The following is a 26,999-nucleotide window of genomic DNA, read 5'->3' as shown; positions in this document are numbered from 1 at the left end:
CGACGATCCCATCTGGCTTATTAGACTCTCTAGCTCCAGTTCCTTGGCACTTCCTCCTCCCCTGGTTCAGTCCAGTGCCCTAGCCCTTCCTCCTCCATTTCCCTGGCTCCTTCTCATCCTCCTGCTCTGCCGGCTCTCATCAGTCCTTCAGCTCCATCTGTGTGACCACAGTCTCTGTATCCACTATGATCTTGGCATCTTAGGAGTTGAGGCATCAGAACAGTTGCAAACCTTGGCTCCCCCTTGGCCCTCTGATCCTGCCTGAGGATGGCTCATCGATACCTCAGCTCCACCATGGTCCGTCTTCCCTCTGGCTCCACCAAGCTCTCTCGTGCCTCTGACTCCGCCTTGGTCTGTCATCTCCCTGGCTCCACTATGGTCTTTTGGGCTTTAGCAGAGCTGAGTGAATCAGTCTATTTCATTATGATTATAAAACCATCAACAGGTAACCATCATCACCTGATCTCATTTCACTTTAGCTTTCTTTGTTGCTGCAAATGTGTTTAACAAACACACTGTCACAGCAGCCAAAAAAGACTAAATATATAATAAGAGTTAAGAGCCCAACTAATGGAAACACTAATCACTGTTATGGTGACTTCAAATGAAACACATTAGAGTTAAACCTCTGTTAATTCTCAATAAAACCTTTTGTAGACGTCTGACAGAAATAAAGTCAGTCTGGTTAGTAATAAGTGAAGCTGGTAATGCTGTTTGTGGAGTTGTTTAATTCTCCTCTGCTGAGATCTTCACAGATTTAATGTCTTCTTTTATCTTCAGTTGATTTCATCTGAGGCTGTGTCTGAAGTCAGTTGTAGTTCTTGTGTTTCTGCTCGTCTCTTTTTCTGTTCTCTTCTTTCCTTCAGGGATTCTGCTTGTTAACAGGCTTATTAAGGCTGAGATGACTCCATATTTAATATACACAGATTTTGTGGCTCAGATACAGTCCAGTTCTGGTTTATTTCTTTGCTCTTGGCTGACATGTGGCATTGCTATGGCCTGCTTGTGGCCCAGATCTGGCAAACAGGAGTGAGCCACCCAAGGGCCGTCATTCCACGCTGCATGTGGGCCAGATCATCTTTCCACAGGTGCCAGATGTGGGCCGGATCTGGGACGTCAAAATGTTGCTATGTGGGTGTGTTGAGGCAGGTTGGAGCTGAACTCTGCTGGACATTGGCCGGCCCCCCCAGGAACATTGTATTATTTAGTTGGCAAAGTCTATTTTTATTTGTCACATGCTGAGTGTACACTTTGTAGCCTGCATGAGAAATTGGAGCAAATGTGTTGAGTTTGATACCTCAAGCTTCAAGGAAGAACTTTGTCCTCCAGCAAAGTTACTGTTGGTCTGGATTTGTCGGTACGCATTCACTGTGATGAAACTCTGGGTTACTTGAAGTGTATTTAGTAAGACAGGACTGTTCGCTTTGGGAAGCAAAACAAGGCTTCAAGTGTTCTGCTGTTAGCTTGAATTCACATGGTGGACATTCTCTGAGCTTCTCCCACTTCCACTGAGTTTGCACATAAAAGAGAACACTATAGATCTCAAATGTAAAGCTTTTCTGCAATTCCTACTCAACTCATCGGTTTTTAAGAGGCATAAATCTGCTAATTAGGTTGGCCTTAATTATGCTAACAGCACCATGTCAAGGGCTCCTGTCTCCAATTCCCATTGATAGCCAGTCACTTAATACAGTGGCACCTAACAGACTTTGGAAGCACTTAAATGCCCTGTTGTAAGGATGCACTAGAGTAGATTGCATTTCAATCACAGAGAAGACATGTTAAGTTATTCATCAGCATAGCAGCGAATCGCTCCGCACAAAGTAGGCTGCAATTGTTTCAAAGTACTGTGACTGATTCCAAAAGGGTTCATTCAGCTGAGGTCAATTACATAAAGACTGAATCATTGTTTGGAGGCGAAAACCTTTATGTGGTGGCTGGGCTCTAATGTGCATGAATAAATATTTATGCTCATGATTAGACGCTTTCATTTACATGATTGAAGCCAGTGCCTGCATCTAATACTGTATGTGCCAGATATAACACAAATGTGTTTCTGAGACACACTGTAACATTCCCTGTACATTAGTGTACGGAATAATTGTATGAAATTGTGATATCATGAATGTATTTTATTTTAATCCTTTGTTTAGGATTAAAAAAGTTTGTTAAAGGTATAGTGGAGGATTTTCTTTTTCCGGGTGGATCATCAAGACTATTGGTCCTCCTAGTTGTCAATCATTCTGGTGATATGTTTACGTAAGGCCGTCGTACGTGCTCGTCCCTAGGTAGTTTTCGCTTTCTGCGCATGCGCACTTTCAGGTGTATATGTGTGGTGAGCTACGGTTTCAGCCATTCATTGAAGCTCGCCCGTTCTCACCGGGTTTTTTCAAAATGTCTGAGGGTCGCAAGAGAAAAGGTGTCTACGAATTGTATGACAAGAAGAGAAAGGCCTCTGAAGAAAGAAACAAGACCAGAGTGTTTTTGGGAGAATATTTCACACGCTGGCGTGCGCTAAAAGCACAGGTTGGGCTTCCCACTGATGCCTCAGTCGCGAAGTTTCTACTCGGCAGGTAAAGTTTGGCATGCTATTTGGAGAAATCCATTTAAAATCGCTGCTAGTAAAAGTTAATGTAAGCTATGATTAGCGATGCTAGCCCTGGCACAAGTCACGCACTAGGCTCGTGCATGCTCTCTCGTGCACACGTTTAATAGGCGTTCCCTCTCGGGAGCAGGTAGAGTGTTGCGCATGTGCATTTTTTCAAAAAGTGGAGAGGGCGGTTCTCTTCTAAAATTCGGGAAAATCTTCCACTATACCTTTAACTTTTTTTTTTTTTTTTTTTTTTGAAATGGCTATGGAAGCTTGTTTCCACCACATAATAAAAAAAAAAAGGCAATTGCGAGTTATAAAGTCATAATTGCGTGATATAAAGTCTCATTTGTGTTATAAAGTCAGAATTGCATGATATAAAGACAATTGCATGTTATAAAGTCAGAATTGTGAGATATAAACTCGAAGTTGCGAGAAATAAACTCGCAATTCAGACTTTTTTTCTCACAATTGCATTTTTATATTTTGCAATTCTGACTTTATAACACACAATTAGGAGTTATAAAGTCAGAACTGCAAGTTTATTTCTCGCAATTGCGAGTTTATATCTCACAATTCTGAGAAAAGATGTCAGAATTGCAAGATATAAACTCGCAATTGCGAGAAATAAAGTCAGAATTGCGAGATATATACTTGATAAAAATGTCGCAATTATCTTTTATTGTTATTGTTTTATTCTGTGGTGGAAACAAGCTTCCATAAATGACTGCATATTAAAATGGAATAGGAAAAAAATGACACTTCATAATTTATTGCAAAAAGAACGATTACAAATACAATGAAGGTTTGTAGAAGAATACCACATTTATTATCTAACATGTCTCAAATACTGCATTGCAAAACCATTTTCTCAGAACAGAGAGAGGCAATCAAGACATCCTCTGTAGTAAACGCCAAAACAATAGGAGAGCGGCAGAGAGAAGAGAAACAGACTTCAGAAGTCTTTGAAAGACAAACAGTGGCCTCTGTAAATCACCCCAGCGAAACAGTCTGCTTGACCCTGACATCAATCCACCACTTGTGAATGGCAAATGAAAACCTCAGTAACACAAGCAGGTCTAGGAAAGATAACACTGGTCTGGAGACCCAAACAAAAACAAAAGGGTTATGTTATCGCCCTCTCATATCGCGACAGCTTTGTGTGACTTACTGAGGGTGTCCCTAATTTATTCAGCAGTTGCCATCCATGAGTGACGAGCAGCCAGAAAAACATGAAGAGAGACAGAAATTTGCACATTTCCCTTATTTGAACCCTCGACCATCTGAGAAAAAAACATTGTTGTTGTTTTGTTGGAATACTTGACATTATAACACTCATTTTATTTCGAAAAAATGCCAATACCAATACTGATGTACTTTATTGTGTAAAATATTGATCCGTATAAATAATTTATAACATTTTCCAATTGAATAAGGTGAAAAAACAGTAAACCAGTAAAAAAATAATGCAAAATAATTACTTTAAATTTACAGTAAAAAAACAACAACAAACATGCATTGTTGATATGGCTGTATAATTGAATGATTGCATGCAGTTGACGTCAGTGAATCTTTATCTTCAGCAATATGACTTCTTTAGTGTAACAATAAGGTCAGATTGAATTTCTGGCTTCTCTCTGAACAGAAAGCTGGTCCAAAACAGCATCATGTAAACAGCCTTTCTTTCGATCTGTGGTTGACCCTGAGGTCAAACAGTAGTGACGCGACGGACTGTCTTCTTTGCTCCATTGCAGTCCAAGTTAGAAACATCTTCCTCGCTCTGATTTTGAGAGCTGAAAATGACAATATCAGGAACCTGTTGAGGAACGATATTTGGAGAGTGAACCTTTTTTTACTGACTAATGTAAACTACTTGAAATTTACTTTTAAATGCTTGTTTTACAGTGAAATATCAGGTCATTCATAAGTTCCCATTCATAAGAAGTTTTTATGTTAACACTTTATTGTGCTGATCCCTTTTGAACATTCTGTTGAGTAACTTTGCAACTACCTGTACATGTCAACTAACTCTCATTAGAGTATCAGGAGACTCACTGTCTGCTTAATATCTGCTAACTCTTCATTGTGATGATCCCCCAACAGACATTCTGACTATAAGTAACTTTACAACTACGTCAACTTATTCTACCAACCCAAACCCTGTCTACTTATACTCTAATGAGAGTTAGTTGACATGTAGATGCAACGTTACTTATAGTCAACAGAATGTGTTAAAGGGACCATCAAAATAAAAGTGAAACCGATTTTAAAAATCGAATTAATTTATTGAAATGTATCATTCAGAGATTGTGGTCCCCCCAATGTCTATTATTGTCATGGCTTTGGTAGTTTCAGCCTGAGGTGAGAAAATATGATTTCTTGAAAGTTCAAAAGTAACCATAAAAAAAAAAAAAAAAAAAAAAAAACGTAAAAATTGAAAAGTTGTTTCTTGAAAAATGACCCAGCATCCAATTAGCATTAATCAGAAATATTTGCATTGTGAATTATTTAAAGTCCCCCTGTTGTCAATAATTTTATCTCTCATCTTTAATCATCAAAATGCGACATTTCGATGTTTTTCCTTGGGAAAAAAAATCCTTCATGCCTTAAAATATCTTGCATGTAGCTCTACACCCTTGCCTCATTTAGTATACGCGGTTCTATGAATATGCAAATGAGCCCCGCCTCCACTCACTCACACCAGCTCAGAGGTCCACTCGTTGACGATCACACTTTGATCTGATTGGTTACAAGGTAGTTTGTGACATCAGAAACACCAGCGATTTCAAACCGTGTTTTTGAGACTGTCTTTGGTTCACTGCAGTTTTAAGGAGGAAATACTCAGCAATGGTGTCGACTTATGAATTTACACATGGTTTGTCTTAAAGCAGATTAAAAACACCACATAGACATATAAACAACATTAAAAGCTGGATTTTCACCACAGGGGGAGTTTAAACATAATAGGTTATATAGAGCTCATTGCTGCTCCACGTACAGTATGGTAACAGAAAAATAAAAGGTATTTTCACAAATAAAAAAGGATTATATAAAGCATTTACACAGTATTTAAATGTTTGGCTGAATATTCCTTCACGCAGTAATAGAGAGACCAGCGTTTTCCCCAGGTGTGAGGCAGAAGACTTTACACCGAGGTGTCAGAAAACCCACTCGCTTTGAATAATGCAGAGGCTGTAATTCTCTCTCCTCTTACCCGTGAAGAGCTGATGATGTTTATCGGGCTGTCAGCTCTATTCCTGAGGTCACTGTGTCCTGAACCTGCGGGGTGAAGAGCAGTTGTGTGTGGGACTTCACGCTGCCTAAAATCTTACAGACAGAACTTACACTGCTCAATGTGCTCTCACTGCTGGACTGAAATACGTATTAAACGTGCTTGTTTTGTTATCCAGTAAAATAACTAAAGCAATATATACTTACATTTTAAGATAGTAAGACTTGTTTGATGGTCTTTATGAGAAATCTTTGAACAAAAAGATATCTCTTTAAGAAATTTAAAAAATGAAGTGTATTTTTTTTCCTGGCCTTATTTTATTTCAAGCAACAAACGTTTTTTACGGGTTTAGTTTTAGTTAAAGTGCCCCTATTATACTATTTTAAAGGTTCCTAATTTTGTCTCCTACAATATGTTTACATGCATCCAAGGTCACTTTCATTTTCTCACTGTTGTGATTGGTCTACTCTGCTCTGATTGGTCAGATGACCCAGTCTGTTGTGATTGGTCTACTCTGCTCTGATTGGTCAGATTGCCCAGTCTGTTGTGATTGGTCTACTCTGCTCTGATTGGTCAGATGACCCAGTCTGTTGTGATTGGTCTACTCTGCTCTGATTGGTCAGATGACCCAGTCTGTTGTGATTGGTCTACTCTGCTCTGATTGGTCAGATTGCCCAGTCTGTTGTGATTGGTCTACTCTGCTCTGATTGGTCAGATTGCCCAGTCTGTTGTGATTGGTCTACTCTGCTCTGATTGGTCAGATGGCCCAATCTGTTGTGATTGGTCTACTCTGCTCTGATTGGTCAGATGACCCAGTCTGTTGTGATTGGTCTACTCTGCTCTGATTGGTCAGATGGCCCAATCTGTTGTGATTGGTCTACTCTGCTCTGATTGGTCAGATGACCCAGTCTGTTGTGATTGGTCTACTCTGCTCTGATTGGTCAGATGGCCCAATCTGTTGTGATTGGTCTACTCTGCTCTGATTGGTCAGATGACCCAGTCTGTTGTGATTGGTCTACTCTGCTCTGATTGGTCAGATGGCCCAATCTGTTGTGATTGGTCTACTCTGCTCTGATTGGTCAGATTACCCAGTCTGTTGTGATTGGTCTACTCTGCTCTGATTGGTCAGATGGCCCAATCTGTTGTGATTGGTCTACTCTGCTCTGATTGGTCAGATGACCCAGTCTGTTGTGATTGGTCTACTCTGCTCTGATTGGTCAGATGGCCCAATCTGTTGTGATTGGTCTACTCTGCTCTGATTGGTCAGATGACCCAGTCTGTTGTGATTGGTCTACTTTGCTCTGATTGGTCAGATGGCCCAATCTGTTGTGATTGGTCTACTCTGCTCTGATTGGTCAGATGACCCAGTCTGTTGTGATTGGTCTACTCTGCTCTGATTGGTCAGATGGCCCAATCTGTTGTGATTGGTCTACTCTGCTCTGATTGGTCAGATGACCCAGTCTGTTGTGATTGGTCTACTCTGCTCTGATTGGTCAGATGACCCAGTCTGTTGTGATTGGTCTACTCTGCTCTGATTGGTCAGATTGCCCAGTCTGTTGTGATTGGTCTACTCTGCTCTGATTGGTCAGATTGCCCAGTCTGTTGTGATTGGTCTACTCTGCTCTGATTGGTCAGATGGCCCAATCTGTTGTGATTGGTCTACTCTGCTCTGATTGGTCAGATGACCCAGTCTGTTGTGATTGGTCTACTCTGCTCTGATTGGTCAGATGGCCCAGTCTGTTGTGATTGGTCTACTCTGCTCTGATTGGTCAGATTGCCCAGTCTGTTGTGATTGGTCTACTCTGCTCTGATTGGTCAGATTGCCCAGTCTGTTGTGATTGGTCTACTCTGCTCTGATTGGTCAGATGACCCAGTCTGTTGTGATTGGTCTACTCTGCTCTGATTGGTCAGATTGCCCAGTCTGTTGTGATTGGTCTACTCTGCTCTGATTGGTCAGATGACCCAGTCTGTTGTGATTGGTCTACTCTGCTCTGATTGGTCAGATGACCCAGTCTGTTGTGATTGGTCTACTCTGCTCTGATTGGTCAGATTGCCCAGTCTGTTGTGATTGGTCTACTCTGCTCTGATTGGTCAGATGACCCAGTCTGTTGTGATTGGTCTACTCTGCTCTGATTGGTCAGATGGCCCAGTCTGTTGTGATTGGTCTACTCTGCTCTGATTGGTCAGATTGCCCAGTCTGTTGTGATTGGTCTACTCTGCTCTGATTGGTCAGATGGCCCAGTCTGTTGTGATTGGTCTACTCTGCTCTGATTGGTCAGATGACCCAGTCTGTTGTGATTGGTCTACTCTGCTCTGATTGGTCAGATGGCCCAGTCTGTTGTGATTGGTCTACTTTGCTCTGATTGGTCAGATGACCCAGTCTGTTGTGATTGGTCTACTCTGCTCTGATTGGTCAGATGGCCCAATCTGTTGTGATTGGTCTACTCTGCTCTGATTGGTCAGATGGCCCAATCTGTTGTGATTGGTCTACTCTGCTCTGATTGGTTAGATTGCCCAGTCTGTTGTGATTGGTCTACTCTGCTCTGATTGGTCAGCTGACCCAGTCTGTTGTGATTGGTCTACTCTGCTCTGATTGGTCAGATGACTCAGTCTGTTGTGATTGGTCTACTCTACTCTGAATAACTCCATTTATCGCGCACTTTGATCTTTGAAACTTTGAAGAAACTTTTTACTCTCACAAACAGTTATTTAACACATTACATGAAAGGTAATATCCAAAAAAGCGTAAGGGGGCACTTTAACTATAATAAGCCTGAATCACTAGAACCATTTTACCTATTTCTACAAAACAGATATATTTACACAGTAAGCAAAATTGCACAAAATATTGGTAATGTTTTAACACTAAGTGCAAAAAGCCATTATTGAAACAAAGGCTTTTTTTCACTTTTTTGTTAGTGTATATTTGATATCCTATAAATTGTGTTTCTTTTTAGTTTAATTCTGTGAAAATATATTAAATAAAGCAGGAATTACACCCCATATAATTTTGTTTAATACATCAGGGTATTCTGTTGATTCTATATTTTGGTGCTATTACTTGTTACGTCGTCAGCGTTGTATCCTGGGTTCACTTTTCCTCTGGTTTCATCAGCAACGGACCTCCTCTCACTGCTTAATTTGACAGTCCATGAGGAGGAGCTGGAAAGACATATGCAATACAATAAACAGTTTTTCTTACATACAACATAAGAGTCAGTGGCTATGTTCAGAATCGAACGGCAGTGTAGAGGTCTTCAGGGAACTAGACCCACTATTGAAACTAGAAGAACTGATGAGAGCTGAACTGAGCGAGACAATGACTTCACTGTTTTCTCCAGAGCTGCTCTATAGTTGAATTGAACTCACTTCATATTTGATGATCTTTAAATTGAACTGAATTGAATCAACACTGAACTGACCTCAGCTGAACAATGACACCGGAAAGCTGCTTGTATCTGTATTGTATAAAGCGCTGTATAAATGAAAGTGATGACTTGATATGACAAGAAATATATATGCAATAGTATGCAATACTGAGCAAAATCAGTTTCTCTCTGCATAGCAGTGTTTGGAATTTATGGAAAACGCTGTATTTCTCTTCAATATTTCCATGATTTGTTTCAAGGCTGTTGTTTTAATAGCTTTAAAATGTGAAGTGCTGCTGTGATAAGTCAATCACATGTTTTTTTCACGTATGTGTGTGCAATGAATGTCAAAAACGAGCATCAAGATATCTCTACATATAGTGATATGATAGCCTTTGTACATTATGGAACATTACTGTGTTAGTGCATTTTATAACAGGGAAAAGTAGATGATGTTCAATGTTCAGAAAGATTAAAACTTCTGTCACTTAATGATAATTTTCCTTCTTATGTGTGTTATGTGTACAGCATTGGTGCAGAAGAGAAAATACTCAAAATTGATGTAATGTACAAAAACAACTCTTACCTCTCTTACAAGTCTTACCTGAATTTATTTTCAGAGCTCAAATCTGTAAAAGAAAAAAAGAAAAAGAAAACTGGTCACACTTTAGATTAGAGCCCAATTCTCACTATTAACTACGACTTTTGCCTCAAAAAACTCCTGATTAGTCTTATTAATAGTTGGTAAGGTAGTTAAGTTTAGGTATTGGGTAGGTTTAAGTGATATAGAATATGGTCATTGAGAAAAAGGCATTAATATGTGCTTTTTAAGTACTAATAAAAAGCCAACATCCTAATATGCATGCTAATACTGTAAGCAACTAGCTAATAGTGAGAGTTGGACCCTGAACTAAAGTGTTAGCAGCGATGTAACTTGATATTTCTGGTTCTAGCCTCGGGCAGTCCTGGTAGCAAGCCTGAATAGCATGACATCTTAATAGCTGCATGGTGCAACAAGAGGATAAGAGACTGTAACAAATCTGAGATCCACTGTCCACTGTATACTACAATAACAAATATACAAAATGACAATGTATGGCAACAAGTAAAAATAAATGGGATTTTACAGGTCAAAATATGGTTTAGACTTAAACTCATCTGGAATATCATGCTATATAGTCTTAGGGGCTGTTTACACGACATCAAGTTTTTTAATCTAGCTGTTTATTTACACGACAATGGCGTTTTAGGTGGCCTGAAACCGCAAACTTTGAAACCGGGTTTCAAAGTGCGAGTTTTTGAAACCTGTACAGTTATTGGCTCCGTGTAAATTACAAAACCATGAATTTGTGAAAATGGTGACGTCATGAACGTGTGTTACGTGTTTAGTCTACAGCAGCGTAGTGTTTCTTTACATCGTAACATCGCCAACTACTGGCCTGGCAGCAGAATACAGCATTTTTAATAATTTTCGCTGATCCTAGTGAACGAGGATTGTTTTGACAACGTTCGCGAAAAATGCGAAGGAAAAACGTTTCTGTTTTTCTGTACATTGTTGTCGTGTAAATGTGCCCTTAGAAATGTTGTAACACCCTACGAAATATACTTATAATATTCTCAAAACATTGTTTTTATTATTGTATTAAATATTTTCATATTGAATGTTTTAGTAGTGAAACATGTTTACCCATTGCCATTTAGAAATCTGTCAGTATTCTTAATGAATATCTAATACCTTTATGTACAAAAATGTAACTATAAAAAGTTTGAAAGGCATTTTAAAGTACAGAGAGTGTGCTGTAATAAATTTTCAATAGCCTATTTTTTTAACAGGTCTTAGTAGAATATCTCTCTAAATTAGCCACTGATAATGTGTGCTTTGACAAATAATGAGCAAAGAAAGATAAAAACAAAGAACATTTCGAACAATGACATTGTTAATAGGTTTTCCATCTTAAACGGTTTATCCATTTTGCTAAATGATGTGTAAGCACTTTGTATGGCAGGTGAGTGGTGCAGTAAAACCTTTAAACTGCCCTTTACTGCTGACAGCTCAATCTACTACAATGTGTCCTTGCCTTTGCTCCGATTTATGGCAAGCACTGCTAACTTCTCTCTTCATTGGTTTAATAACTTGCAGGAGAGATTTAAAGGGAACTTTTAGGAGAAATGTAAAGTGGATTTGCTTACTTGTCCGTTTTTTTCTATAGCACAAGATGAGGATGAGCGCTGCCAGCAGAATGATCGTACACACCGACACTATCACGGCGATCAACACTGTGTGGTCCTGTGTAGGTTGCGGTGCCACTGCAAAACACATTTGTACGTTTATGGCCACTTCATTTATATGCACAAACTGACCCAATGCATTTATTCAGTATTTTATTGCTATAAGGAGAAGACATTATATGCAGCCTACTCACCCACTGTCACTTACATCATATAAACTGTCATATAATGGTCAATGTGATTTTGTCAAGTAAGACATGTTCCTGGGTCAACTTATTTTATTGATCCTGGTACAACAATCCAGTCCAAAAACATGTATAGTCCTAACCTTATCCCTAGCCCTAGCCCTAACCCTACCCATAAGTTATCCCTAAAATCAGAGGGAAATGATAGTGAATAACACTGATGTAGAAGCACATAACCCTGGTTGTAAACCTAAACTTGACATATGTAAACTAGTCCCTCAAATCTGATTGGTTGATTGGGATGTTGATCCAGAAACATGTTCACCATCATATAATACATGCAGTATCTCTACAATAAGATTCAATTAAATCAAGTGGGAAAAAAATCTAAACGAAATAAATCTTTTTCAAAACTTTTTATGATTTTCACATTGATATATCATCCATCTGTCCAACTTTATATTGTCTTACTATGTACTAACAAATGATACAATAATTTGATACAATGCATTTATTGTGTACATACATACATATATTTAGAAATACCTACTTATAGTTACAGCCGTAATTAATTTCTGTAGTTACTTCAATAATTACGCTGTTGACCCTTCCCTTACACCATAACCCACCCTCTTAAACTTACACTGTAAAAAATGATCGTGATTTTAACAGTAAAAGACTGTAAAAATGCTACAGTGAAAAACTGTTAATTGTTTAACAGAAAGTTTCCTTACTATATACGGTAAATAACTGTGCAGGGTTTTTCCTACATTGAAATTTTTTTGGCGACCGCCAAAACGATTTTTTGTCCCGCCAAAGCCTTATTTGATCTGTAATTGGTTTTGTGAGTGAAGCAGGCTACTGACGGAGTGACGGAGAGAACGATCACAGCACCGCGCGGATTCTTATATGCATCGCGATGCGGACGTGGACGATTCTGAATCGATTCACAAATGTCAAAAAAATCAAATCTCTAAAAAAACATAATATTGATGGAACGCAAAAGGCGGAACTCTAGCGGACGTGCAGTGCGCGTGCAGTCTGTGGCGCGCACATAACAGACGCATGATGCCTGAGCGCCAAATTCGAACGGCACCCTCTTCGTTAAAAGCTAGCGTATGGAAAATTGGCAATTTCATTGTTACCTATTTAGTATTTTTTGTATGAAAGCTGCTTTGAGTAGCCTATTTAGTTTTCACATCAATATACTGTAAACCGATCTGTTATAGGCCTACTTACGTTGTACTGCCCTGCAATATGTGCAATGCCAGTCACAAAAAGTTACATTTTGACTGTGCTCTCTGCAGATGTTCATTCACTTTTTTTGTATAAGCTGTTTTTGATTGTGGTATACAGCAAACATTTCAAGTCATACCTCTTTATTATTTAGTTGTGAATAAGAGAGGCTTTGTATGTTACTAATTAGCTGCTGGTACATAATTCTATATTTTTGAACGAAAACTGTTTGTGAATTTGCTACAGCAAAATGTTCTTTGTCTAAAGGATTACATTGCTCATTGGAAATAACCAGAGGATGTTGGTTAGAAGTCTATTATTAAATGCTAGAGATTCAGAATATGCTGAAGTTTGTAATAATTTACTACAAGTACACTGCTAGTACAGGCACACATTTATTTTCATGTTGGTTCTTTGCAATGTTCAAATCACTTCCATTTGTTTTATTAATAAAATTAATATAGGAAGATGGAAGTAAGTTCGTTATGGGTCATCATAAATACTTTGCTTTAAATGTACCCAAGTAAAAAAAAAAAAAAAAACTAATAATTGATACCCTCTGAATCGTAATCGAATCGAATCGTGAGGTGCCTAGAGATTCCCACCCCTAATCTGAAATGATAAAGTAAGTGTGCTTACCTAATTTAGCAAGAGTGTTTAGTAAAATTTAGCCTTAATAATCCACAGTATGTATAGGCGTATGACAATGTGTAGTAAATTACCTTAAAAAAACAACAACAAAAAAACAAACACAACCTGTTTCTTTGTATTTATTTTAAATTGAACATTTATTGTCAATATTGGGCTTGCGGATCATGTGGGTACTAGGGTACTCTTTGCTGTGTGTGGATGACCATGTCGGTCAGCCACCACCGAAGACCAATTTTGACCCAGGAAAAACCCTGCTGTGATAGATCTAATGGTACATTTAATGTAATTTTACCGTAAAATGTACAGTTTTTGTGTAATTTACAGTGAAAAACGTACATTTACATTCCCACAATTCCCTGCGTGACACTTCACATTTGATGTATTTTTGTTGAAATAACTATGTTTCGTCATAGTTTTCTTAGTTTTTTTTCTAATCAGTTATGTACATTATGGTTTTATGTTACATTTAATGTTGTTAAATTAATGTTTATTGTATTTTTATTGTTACCATGATGGTGTTTAATGTTTGATGATGATGGTGTTTATGAATGACACTGTGCAGCTTCTATATATATTAGTATTAACTTTCTTGTGGAAGAACTGCTTGTGATGAGCTTTGATTGATCATGTGACTCTCATTACTGCTGTGATTGTTGGTTGTCAGTGTATAACAATGGTACAAAACAGAAATTAATACTTCAATAAGATAATGAAATACGGTTTATTACTGTAAATTTTAAGTTAAGTCTGTAAAACCTAAAATGTTGCTACCGTATTTTTTACTGGAAATTTCTGGTAACCACAGCTGCCAGTTTTTTTTCATAGATTTTTTTTACAGTGTTTATGTATATAAATTATGCATAATTACATGCAACTAACCCTAAACCAAACCCTAATCCTAACGACCCCGAACCTCACCCGTATCCCACCTCAATATCAGCACGAGTGTTTTGCAATACAACATGCAAGATACAATAAGACAAAGTGCTGAAACTATTAATGCGCATTAGTTTATTGGCAGGAGGAGCTCATTAACGTCCGATCACTCGTACCTACAGTCAGCTTGACGCTGCTGGTTTGCTGGGCTAAAGCTGCAGACACAGACGCCACACACTCCACAGCGCTGCTCGCCTCTGCTTTCATCTCGAGCACACTGGTGGAGTTGAAGAGGCCGCTGGGGTCCTGAAGACTGCTGGTGTTGTAGTCGCCTCTGTCCACAGCGATGGCGTTGACCAGCCAGGACACCGAAGGCTTCGGATACCAGCCAAGCGCTTGGCAACGGAAGGTGACGAGCATTCCTTCTTCAACTGACAGGTCACCCTCCAAAATCCTGACATTTCCCTTTTCTAGATTTAAAACAAGACATTTTGAGTTATGTGTCCTCAAAAAGTTGAGATATCTCAAATATTATTATCTCATCATAATTGTTAATAACATGACAAAAACATGTCTTACAAGTCTGTAAAAATAGGATCCAATGTACTGTTTATATGAAGGTATTTTCCGAATAGATTCCGCATCGATTTTTTCCGTATCAGTTTTACACGTATTTTGAATTAAGCTGTGCTTTGTGTTTTTAGGTTAAAGGAAGATGGGAAAATGTATTTTAATGTGTACATGTTACACGTAGTCACTATAGTAATAACTATAAATTATGCATAATTACATGCAACTAACCCTAAACCAAACCCTAATCCTAACCCTAACCCTAATAAGTAAATGTCATGTAGTTACTTAATATTACTCAGTACTTAAATGTATAATTACAGTGTAACAAAGACACCTTAAAATAAAGTGTAACTGGAAGAAGTCCTGGCAGAAAATGAACAGTAACCTTTCCACTTTTCTACAGATTATTTTCTTACAGTGAAACTAAAACCTGTTTTATCATTTAACCCTGTAAAGCCTGACATATGAAAAAAAAGTCTGAAAAAAACTTTTAATGGCTCATATGAGATCTTTAGAGCAGATCGTAGTAAGATGAGTAATTTTGGGGGACAACACATATAATGCAATACAAAATGATTGTACAAATACACATTTCTCAAAAGCCTGATGTATCATATTTGATACTCACATTGAGTAAGTGTTCATCTTGAAATATTGCTAACAATATAACAGTTATTCTTATGTTCACCTTCTAGAAATCATTAAAGATTTCCCAGCAAAAAGACATGTGAATCAATACCTGAAGGTGGATGTTTTTACAATTATACTAAAAGGCCGTTTATTAGCTAAAAAGTATAAACTATCAATCGGACGACAGAAGGCATGTAGTAGATTGTGTCTAACAGGTTTTTCAGCAAAGTTTTGATCATGTTGATAACTTAGAGACCTTAAAAATTTGCATGTTCAATATGATATAGTCTAAAACGGTTAAAACCTAACAAATTGCTTTTTGTGAAATGTTTTGCCTGAAAGGCATGTATGTGCTTTTTCTTTTAAATTAATGTCACTCTGTTTTCTATTTTATAAAATATTGCAAAGACATTTATACATTGTAAGTGTGGCTTAGGTGTTTAAACACCTTTTGAGGCCACTTTATATGTGTTTCTTTTCCACTTTCCACAATTTTTAAATGATTGATGGTTCATAATTGACTAGTTGATGTGACTGGTAAATGTGTGACAGCTAAATTGTCTCTTTTAAAAGAACAAATGATGGGCTTTTTATTCCCTGTGGAAAGAGAAACAAAAGGTAAAGCAGTGAATTGTTATAGACAGCTGGGTAATTAGTTGAAACTTTCTCTTTCTCTTAGTGAACTGCATGGCCACAGCAATTCATTTGTAGGTTTTACTGAGTAAGGCTAATGATTGTCTTATACTGTAGCCTACCTCATAAGTCATGTCGTGGACCTTAGAGTCTTTGTTTTATATATATATATATGGCCCTTTAACTAACACACAACGTGATTATGGTTAAAAAACAACAAGTGATTGCTTGAACACAATATTTTTACAAGTTTTAATGATACAAATGCAAACTCACTTCTAGGATGTTTTGGCTGGTTGACAGAGCATTTCTAAGGCTCTTGTGGTGTATTTGCCACATTGCTAGGGCGTTGCTAGGGTGTTCTGGGCAATTACTAGGTGGTCCTATAACCAAGAGAGCTCACCATCAACCAGGCAACAAAGTCTCATCATATATAGCATCAATAAGCTATATGATTTGAGGTATCAGTACTCTAAAACTACACTTTAAAATCTGTAAAAGAATCAAATGTCTGTAATCGTTTAACAATTATGTAATATTTATTTAGTTTGCCATAAGACACAGCAGTTTTCTGAATTTAAGAATATAAAACGCACCATAAAATGAACACAATCAATTTTAATATTGCTCTGTACTCCAAATCTTCAGAATCCAAGTGAGGAACAGAGCCAGAGCCGGTAACATTTTTATGAATTCTAACAATACAATGTGTGAGAACATGAATGTGAACAAACGTGAATGATGTTGACATGCCAGCGCTGCATCATCACGAAAGTTTAAGCCTTGCCAACTTAAATATTCAAGTTCAAGAAGACATGAAAGGGAACTAAATTCATTACTCGCACGTTGTGAGGGAGGTTTAAACAGAGGGCGCACATACTACATTGAGTTCATCATCTTGCGCTTGAACGGACAAATTCACAAAAAAAAATATGTTAAAAATATGCCCGTGACTGTGAGTATCCTAGTAAACATAGTCAGTTACGTCTTAAACTGAATGTAAACAGTTGAGAAAGAAAACACATGTGAACAGAATGCCTCAGTATATTGGATCTGTACATTCAGTCTTAAAGTGACAGCAGCCTAATATACCCTGCATTTTTAATGTTAAAAATACTCACTGCTCTTGACTGAATAACTTTTGAAACTTTAATCTTTGTTTAATTATACAGTGAAGACTATGCAGTGTAATTTGACATTTGATTAGCCTACTTTATTCAATTTCTGTACCGCTATGGGAAAACGTCTTATATAAATGAAGGTGACTTGACTTGACTTGACATCATCTTCAGAGGTTATTTAAGCCAAATTCTTGGCGTGTTTGCCACACGTGTTCTGTCAACTCAACTGGTCAAACGAAAATGTTTTTAAATCAAGCGCAGCATCTCGTTCCCGCTTTTTTGAGGAACAGGGCCACAGCCAAGTAACCCAAGTCGTCTTTGCAAAAACAGTTTTATGGCCAGTAAAAAAAGATTTATGGCCGATAAATTTTCTTAAGTCACCGGCCATTGGCAGGTGTGGCAAAAAGTTCGTTTTAGGCCCAAACAGTGACACCAGGCTGATCAGACAGGCACAAAAAACAGTGTGTGAGTTATGTGTCAGCAAGTTATACTGGAATGAAATCATTATCAAGTTCAAGTTACAGACTGAATATTTTAATAATGTTTTTTTTTTTTTTTTTGGTGATAACAATAAGAGTTACATAAATATCTTCCGCTGAGTCTGTATCTGGTCTTGACTGTGTAATTTGAAAGCAGAGCCATTCATCCCGTGTCAACTGGGTGATTTTTTATTTATTTTTTTCAGCAGGAGGGCCAGGCAGGGAAAATTACTGTCTATGAGACAGCGTTTAATCTGGAAGAAGTATGGCTGGCCATGCCTCTAATGAAAAGCTTTGTGAGCAATCCTGAGTCCGAAAGGCTGACACACGTTTGCCCTTCCTGATTTACGTCCTAAGCCTGATTCTCTTGCCAAGCTAATCTATAGAGGAAAGTCATAATGAAAGTGAATATGAATAAGAGATGGGCTACGTCCCAGTTCTCATACAATCCATCCTAAATAGTATTCAAGATTAGAATGAATGTGTCCCAGTATTATGTCCTAGGTCTCATAGGACTTGTGTGGATGATAAAAACGGCAAAAAATATCCCATACTTACATTGAAGGAGAACCTAAACTACGGACGAGAATATCATAGAGACTTGTGGGTGGGCTCTTTTGATTTGGACAACCTGCCAACTCCCTGAGCACCCTAGCAACATGATAAAAAACCCACAGATCACCTTAGCAACTCTCTGGCAACCACCCGCAATGCCTGCAACATATGGAAAAATGGCTTATATTTTCTTAATAATTAAAATATTAAAAAAAAACATGCCTGCATGTGGAGTAATTTCTTTAAATTGAATATATGCTGCTTCTTGCACTTATCGCAACGCTTTCAAAGTGAATTGATTGGCGCTAAAAGCACATTCAGTTTTATCTGAAACAGACGAACATGAATCTGAAAACATTGCACCCAGACAGCAATATAGTGTCGGCCCAGATCAACAGGTACCGGATCTGGGCCGACACTATGTTGCTGTCTGGATATTAGGTTGTTGTATCATGGCGGTAAAAGGTTAATGCTTTATCGTGTTATGAATAACATACACCTGAACATTAGTGTTAAAGGTATAGTGGAGGATTTTCTTTTTCCGGGTGGATCATCAAGACTATTGGTCCTCCTAGTTGTCAATCATTCTGGTGATATGTTTACGTAAGGCCGTCGTACGTGCTCGTCCCTAGATAGTTTTCGCTTTCTGAGCATGCGCACTTTCAGGTGTATATGTGTGGTGAGCTACGGTTTCAGCCATTCATTGAAGCTCGCCGTTCTCACCGGGTTTTTTCAAAATGTCTGAGGGTCGCAAGAGAAAAGGTGTCTACGAATTGTATGACAAGAAGAGAAAGGCCTCTGAAGAAAGAAACAAGACCAGAGTGTTTTTGGGAGAATATTTCACACGCTGGCGTGCACTAAAAGCACAGGTTGGGCTTCCCACTGATGCCTCAGTCGTGAAGTTTCTACTCGACAGGTAAAGTTTGGCATGCTATTTGGAGAAATCCATTTAAAATCACTGCTAGTAAAAGTTAATGTAAGCTATGATTAGCGATGCTAGCCCTGGCACAAGTCACGCACTAGGCTCGTGCATGCTCTCTCGTGCACACGTTTAATAGGCGTTCCCTCTCGGGAGCAGGTAGTGTGTTGCGCATGTGCATTTTTTCAAAAAGTGGAGAGGGCGGTTCTTTTCTAAAATTCGGGAAAATCCTCCACTATACCTTTAATGTTTCTTTTATCATGACTCATACGATTTCTATGTCAGAAAAGCCATACAAATGGTGCTGGTTATGTGATGCAAACACCAAAATGTATTAACACACTATGGTAAAATTGTTTTGAGATCATAACAGGTTACAACTGTAAAAAAAACCCCGTTTTTTACTAAGAAATTTACAGTGAAATTAATGCATGCTGGGTAATTTTCTTACGAATTACTGTTAACCAACAGCAAAATGATGCTGGCATCACAGTAATTTACTACTCTTGTTTTACTGTGAATTCACATGATAAAATTGTCTTTAACAATGTTCCCACTTTAAGAAATTATATTGTTTAGTACTGCAATTGTTTTGAAGTCACCGTAATGGTGATCAGTGTTACATTAGCTTGGGATCTTGCACCTTGTATATTCATATTAAAATTTCTGATCTAGCCAAGTCAGAAGTGTGACAAATGAAAACATTTGTTAAAACAATGACAAGCTAGAATATAGAATAAGCTAATTGGCTGATTTTAACCCTAAAACAGGCAACGTGACCTGGGAGTCACATAGTTTTTATTGTCTTTTTTGGGGCATAAGAACGATTTTTTCATCAAATCCTTTTATCATTTATCACAGCCTGGTCTGTCTTGAGTATGCTGGTCACATGATTTGCTTCAAGTTTTTTGTGATAAATTAGTCAGCCTGACCTAAATCCAACATGGCTGCCGGTGGTGCAGGACATTCAGATTTTGAGGAAAGTAAATATATATTAAACTTACTTTTCTTCTGGAAAAATAATAATAATACTGCTAACATTAATTGTGAACATTGTCTTAAGGTGCTGAAGAAGAAAATTAATTAATATGTTGTTCATGTTGTTATTTAGCACGTTTTGAAATATATGTGACTCTGATATGTTAAGAGTATAAAAAAGGGATTAACCCTAATTTTGACCATCTTTGTATTTTGAGTTTTTAATTCACTATATTACAATTAAATCCTAATCTAATCATGACAAACTATATATCGTTGGAAAGGTCTAAGACTCCTAAATAGATATTCTAGCACTGTTTTTTGTTACAAATTATGTAGGAACAATAATAGATGAATTTATGACAAGAGTGCACCTCAAAAAATCTACATCATAACAGGAGTTATAAATTAGCTATCATTTGAAAGCTTACGAACTCAGAATTCATCCTGTGAAAACCGTTTTGAAATTGGACGTTGCGCTTCCATAGAAACGGTAGTCTAAATTCTTTTATCTGGCTCCACCCCTTTTGGGCGTAATCATGTTTCATAATTTATGATCAAAACCTTTTCTAATCTTGACAAAATATTGTCAGAAAGGTCTGAGTCTCAAGGTTCGATATTTTGTGACAGAAGTGATATTAATTTGTTACAGCAGAATGCATACAATTAAATTCAATGGAATGTATGTCACCCGGTGGCTATTTTTGGTATTACGCCTAAACTAAATCTCATGGGAACTTCAAGTTTTGTGATATCAACTTCAAATTTGGAACACAACATGGTTAGATATATGGCTTTGATTTTATATTAATTTTAGAGTAAAAAAATTATTTTATAATTTTATATAAAAGAATATTAAATTCAGTATATTTGATTTATTGAAATTTAAACTTCCATTACTTTTTCATACTTTCATTTTTTTTTAAGTGCTTTCACTTCAGCAATCATCCGCTGAGTGTTTTCTTTAAAACAAGACCAAACTTAGGTCTATACCCAAAAGCATTCTTGAATTACAACCATTTAAGTTTGAATAGTGCATTCTCAAAAAGGGGGTGACAGTTAAGGGGTTAAAGTACCATTTTTTATATCCGATTTCAAAACAGTTTTCACAGGCTGAATCTTGAGTTCGTAAGCTTTCGAATGATATATAATTTGTCAACATTAGATCAGGAGAAGTATAGGATATAATTGTTTTAAACATGCAGTGGCAAGTGGGCCAGTTACAGTTAACGGACTTGGTCCTTTTTTATACCCTAATCAGGCAACGTGACCTTGGAGTCACAACTCATAAAATCCAAAATATATCAAATATTTCAAACATTCTTTTTGATATGTTTTACTTAAGTCCAGATGATATTAAAAATTACATGAAATGATTTTTTGCTTATCATTTTCCACTCTTGCCTGTTTAAGGGTTAAGGTAGTCAAAGTATTAGCGTTATTTCAGCATAAAGATTTACCAATATCTTATTTTAAATTCATAATTGTTTTGTAGGGATCTTTATCAATAGTAAAGCAGCTGCTGAGATTTAGTTTTGAAGGGTGTGACATTATCTTGCAACCCATTTTTTTCCCCCTTCACTGTAAACCCAGATTTTGTTTCTAATTAAACTTACGAGTAATCATTACTTATTCTTTTATGTTTAGTAAAAACCTGCTATCATTACTAAACAACATTAGTTGTGTGCACTATTTAGCTGAAAGATTCATTGCACTAATCATGTTAAGCTGAGATAACTCGCTATGTTAAGCTTCTGTAAGGGAGGGGCGTGGCCTATTTAAACAGGTGACAGTGCGCAGTGTGCGTCATTTAAAGTTTGAACCGAAGAGTCGAACATTACCAGCTTAACTTATTACTAAACAGACTGACTTTATTTCTGTCAGACGTCTACAAAAGATCTTGTTGAGAATCAACAGAGGTTTAGATGTTGATTATTTATTGTTTCATTTGTAGTCACCATGATGGTGAAAGGTGTTGGCTTTAGTTGGGCTCTTGCCTTTGGTATTTAAACATTATATTTTCTCTGGCTGCTATAACTGTGAGTTTAAAAGGCACAATAGTGATAGCAAAAAGCTAAGAGTAAAATGATCAATTAACTATAGCTGCCTATTGATGCTGTTATCAATAGGGATTATAAGTCACTAAAGTCAGTAGCACTTGACTTTTCCTGTGATTTTACAGCAGGAAATCCAACAGAACTGTATATGAATCTCAACAATGGTGCTGAGTACCCAATAGTAAACCTATTATCTTAAACAGTGTAAATACAACATAACATGTTTAGTTTCAGCTTGTGTAAAAGGTTAAGGTTATATGTTAATACAACTCAACATGTTTAGTTTCAGCTTGTGTAAAAGGTTAGGGTTCCATGTTAATACAACTCGACATGTTTAGTTTCTGCTTGTGTAAAAACTAAAGTGGTATAAGGCAACGGGTTTCCTCGCGATTTGCGAGTAAAGTCAACTAATTCGGGTTAAGAGTGTTCCATCTCCTAATGATGCACAGACATCAATACTCAGCATACAAAACACAACAATGGTGACACTCAACAAATAATAATATTAAAAAGACAAATTCTGAACATTACAAAATAAACAAACAACACAAACTGCTAAATGTGAACCAAAAATAAGTTCAGCAGCACAGATAAAACCAACAAGAATCAAGAAACTTTTCAAAGAGTGCCGTTAGATACTAAAGAAGTCCTACTGAGGAATTACTGTGAAAGTAACGCAATTATTAACATGGAATATACTGTAATTTCACACAAAATTTTTTAACAGTGAATAAAAACGTAACTATTTTACAAGGTGGCGATTTCAGAAAACATTCATAAGGAAATTTATAAAATTGAAGGTTAGCAAAACGTTCTTTGAACAAGCAGGTAAGGTATACTTCTAAAGTTACCACATAAAAACATAGTATACTATGTTCACAAATGGTACTTTTTGGCCTTTTTTCACTTGGCGTCCACATCAGTAAAGGTCAATACAGTAATTGAAGGCAAAAACAATGACGATTGTGAATCTCTGCACACATGCGCCCAATCACACGTGGGCCGGTCTGTTTGTCTTGATGAGAAACCGCTATTGCGTTTAGTCCAGCACATGCAAATGAATGGGAGCCTTTTGTAATGAAAGGAGTGAAGAGGATTTGTGGTTCCCTGGAGATTTGTGGGCGCCCTTCAACTGTACGTCTGACCCAGTGTATCACAAATCACTGCGAGAGATGCTGACTGCTAACTGAAAATGAATGCCAAGACGCCCAATTAATTCCAAAGCACTGTTAGTCACAGACTTGCCCCACATCCACATGGAACGGCTCTATTAAACACACACGACTGTTAATAGGGACGTATACCAAGTCAAATTTGTGATCTTAGTGATGAATGGGATTACTCCATAATATAGAGAGAGTCTCAGGTCATTCCTTTAGCTTTTAGCTGAGCTGTGGTTTAGTAGCAGTCATAGAACAGATTAATTATTGAGGAATAAATCCAGTTAGGTCTTAAAAAGTGATTGATTCGGTAATGTATCTGTAGATTGACGTGTTTTATCTATGGAATACTGAGGAACATAGGACTTTTAGCTGTCTAAAAGAGATCTGATAGGCCAGTTTATAACAGACAGGCTTATGAAAATAAATCCTGGAGTTCTACAGGATCTTAATTTTTCCTACTGGATGAAAGCACCTATGAAATCTGTAATATTCCTGTAGGGGTCTTTGTAGAGGTTTTGTAAAGGTGATTTCCGGTGTGCCGGTACTTGAAATGCTAGCTAAACTGCAAAAAGTTTAGATCTTACACACTTTCAGAGCAGGACAACAAATACACCTGCACCTTCTGAATAAAAACTAAAAAAAAAAAAAAAAAAACTTTTGATCACCAAAATTACGTATTTAAACGTTTTTTCCTTGAAAAAAATCTTGATTGTAGAAAATTCTTAAAATAACTTGATTGTAAATCTACACCCTTGCCTCATATAGTATACGCGGTTCTATGAATATGCAAATGAGCCCCGCCTCCACTCACTCACTAAGCTCAGAGATCCACTCGTTGACGATCACACATTGATCTGATTGGTTACAAGGTAGTTTGCGATTTCAAACCGTGTTTTTGAGACTGTCTTTCGTTCACTGCAGTTTTAAGGAGAAAATACTCAGCAATGGTGTCGATTTATGAATTTGCACATGGTTTGTCTTAAAGCATATTATAAATATATAACATATTTGGTGTCCTAGCAACAAAAAGCCTGCCAAATATGATGGCAGATTTTTTGGCAAATATCGTCCAAATTGACTAATTGACTGTGTATATATATATATATATATATATATATATATATATATATATATATATATAAGGAAGTTTATATAATGAAGGGCCAAACAGGAAATATTTATATGAAGTCTGAATATGTAGTTATAATTCTGAATATATCAATGTAAATCCTGAATATATAGATATAAGTCAGAATTTATATTTAAAAATCCTGAATATATGAATACATATATTGTGTACTTAGGGCCTGAATTTTAGCACAGGATTGAGGGTATTGCACATAACTATACTCATTCCCACAAGCTCCATACTTATAATGTGCTTTATCCTCTAGAAAACAAAACAAGATACACAGAACAACCACCAAAGTATTGACGAGACTTGACAAAGAAAGGCTGAAAAAGATAAGGGACTAATTATTAACTAGACACAGGTGTGACAAAGGAGGGCAAATAAAAAAACATGATAACCAATGACAAAGGAATCTGAACAGGAACAGTACAAATCAAACAAGAACACAACTCAAGCAAAACTCAAATCCAGAACAGACGTGAAACATCAAGTCATTAATAAAATGAGAAACTAGTTGAAATGAAATTTTGAGAGTTTTTTTATGGTTTTAGATTTAGTTAACTATAATTGTCCTATAACATCTTTGTTTAGGATGTTTTGATATTTTTACTGAAACAAACTACAGCTTAAATAAAACTTTTTCTAGTGTATTCATAATATAATATAATATAAGACCTTATTAGAACTGAGAATATTAGTCAGTTCCTGCTGCAGTAAGAAGCAATATGACTTTCATTTTTGGTTCCCATTAGAATGACAAGTCAGGGTGAGAAATGTGTGGACCAGATGGGCTCTGATGGCTCCTGAATCTAAGATTAGAGTCGAGCAGTGCTTTCTGTCTCTGTTTACCGCCTGGTTGAGTGGCTTTGCAGGTATTTTTAATGGTCCCCAATCGATTCCCATCCCAAGAGCCTTTGCTCTGGCATCGACAATGTCATATGCTCCGTCAAAACTGCCAGAGCAGCAGTCTTCACTTCAGCCAGCAGCGAATGAATCCCCTGCTTGAAAAACACCTTAGTCGATGCTCACTCCCAAATCAGCCATCTCGTATAAAAAATGACAGCTTCTCTGCATTCAGAAGGATCTGGCCTTTATATCAGCACATAGCCAATGTGTGATATTGAAGAATATCTTCAATTCATAATCATTATGGAGCAAAAGAGTTGCTGGAGATTTGTACATATTTTTAGCGATAGGTATTTTTATTCTTGTTGATACACAAGTAATTTTCAGGGAATTGTGTCATTATCCACATAACTACCCACATAGCACCATTGTGTCTTCCCAGATCCGGCCCACATCTGGCACTTGTGGAAAGATGATCTGGTCCACATGCAGCGTGGAATGACAGCCCTTGGGTGGCTCACTCCTGTTTGTCAGATCCGGCCCACATCTGGCACATGTGGAATGCTACGTGTCAGCCAAGAGCAAAGAAATAAACCAGAACTGGACCGTATCTGAGCCACAAAATCTGTGTATATTAAATATGGAGTCATCTCAGCCTTAATAAGCCTGTTAACAAGCAGAATCACTGAAGGAAAGAAGAGAACAGAAAAAGAGTCGAGCAGAAACACAAGAACTACAACTGACTTCAGCCACAGCCTTAGAAGAAATCAACTGAAGAGAAAAGAAGACATTAAATCTGTGAAGATCTCAGCAGAGGAGGATTAAACAACTCCACAAACAGCATTACCAGCTTCACTTATTACTAACCAGACTGACTTTATTTCTGTCAGACGTCTACATAAGTTGTTATTGAGAATTAACAGAGGTTTAACTCTAATGTGTTTCATTTGAAGTCACCATAACATTGATTAGTGTTTCCATTAGTTGGGCTCTTAACTCTTATTATATATTTTGTCTTTTTGGCTGCGGTGACAGTGTGATTGTTAAACACAAATGACCATTCGCAAAGACCCGCCCCCTTTAGTTACTGTTGCTATGTCCGACAAGCCACGCTGCTCTCACGCATTGAAAAATCGCGGAGCAGAGAGGACGCTGACAACGCGCTGACAGACAGGACAGACCAGGTTACTTTTGATATGAAACAAAGTCTCACCTTTCAAATTTGGTCATTTGATGGTGGCACATTCTTCTATGGTTTACACCCAGCGTCTATAGCAGTTACAGTATAACACTGGTACTTTGGGCCTTGTAGATGGATGGATGAATGTTTGTATAGATAGATGGTTGGTTGGTTGGATGCATGGACGGATGGATGGACGGATGGATGGTTGGTTGGATGGATGGATGGATGGATGTTTGTATGGATGGATTAATGGTTGGATGCATGGATGGATGGATGGATGGATGGATGGATGGATGGATGGATGGATGGATGTTTGGATGGATGGATGCATGGATGGATGGATAGATGGATGGATGGATGGAT

General features: G+C 37.4%; 1 protein-coding gene across 3 annotated transcripts in view; it reads right to left on the bottom strand.

Moving 5' to 3' along the window:
- Nucleotides 1-3,347: 3,347 nt before the first annotated feature.
- Nucleotides 3,348-26,999, bottom strand: part of igsf5b (immunoglobulin superfamily, member 5b) — a 28,388-nt gene continuing 4,736 nt past the window's right edge. For 2 of the 3 annotated variants that reach the window (XM_084419110.1, XM_084419111.1), the window contains exons 4-9: nt 14,544-14,837; nt 11,381-11,497; nt 9,795-9,819; nt 8,884-8,984; nt 5,805-5,869; nt 3,348-4,406 (exon numbers count right to left, since the gene is read on the bottom strand). In XM_084419110.1, the coding sequence (XP_084275236.1) occupies nt 4,299-4,406; nt 5,805-5,869; nt 8,884-8,984; nt 9,795-9,819; nt 11,381-11,497; nt 14,544-14,837 (710 nt within the window). In that variant the 3' untranslated portion in view covers nt 3,348-4,298. Of the gene's footprint in view, nt 4,407-5,804; nt 5,870-6,048; nt 6,072-8,883; nt 8,985-9,794; nt 9,820-11,380; nt 11,498-14,543; nt 14,838-26,999 lie in introns of those variants that run through there. The other variant, XM_084419112.1, reaches the window with a different exon arrangement.

Source organism: Rutilus rutilus, assembly GCF_951802725.1.
Source record: "Rutilus rutilus genome assembly, chromosome: 9".
NCBI lineage: Eukaryota > Metazoa > Chordata > Actinopteri > Cypriniformes > Leuciscidae > Rutilus > Rutilus rutilus.
Note: the sequence above shows the minus strand (reverse complement) of the source record. Positions and strands in the feature narration are given on the sequence as shown.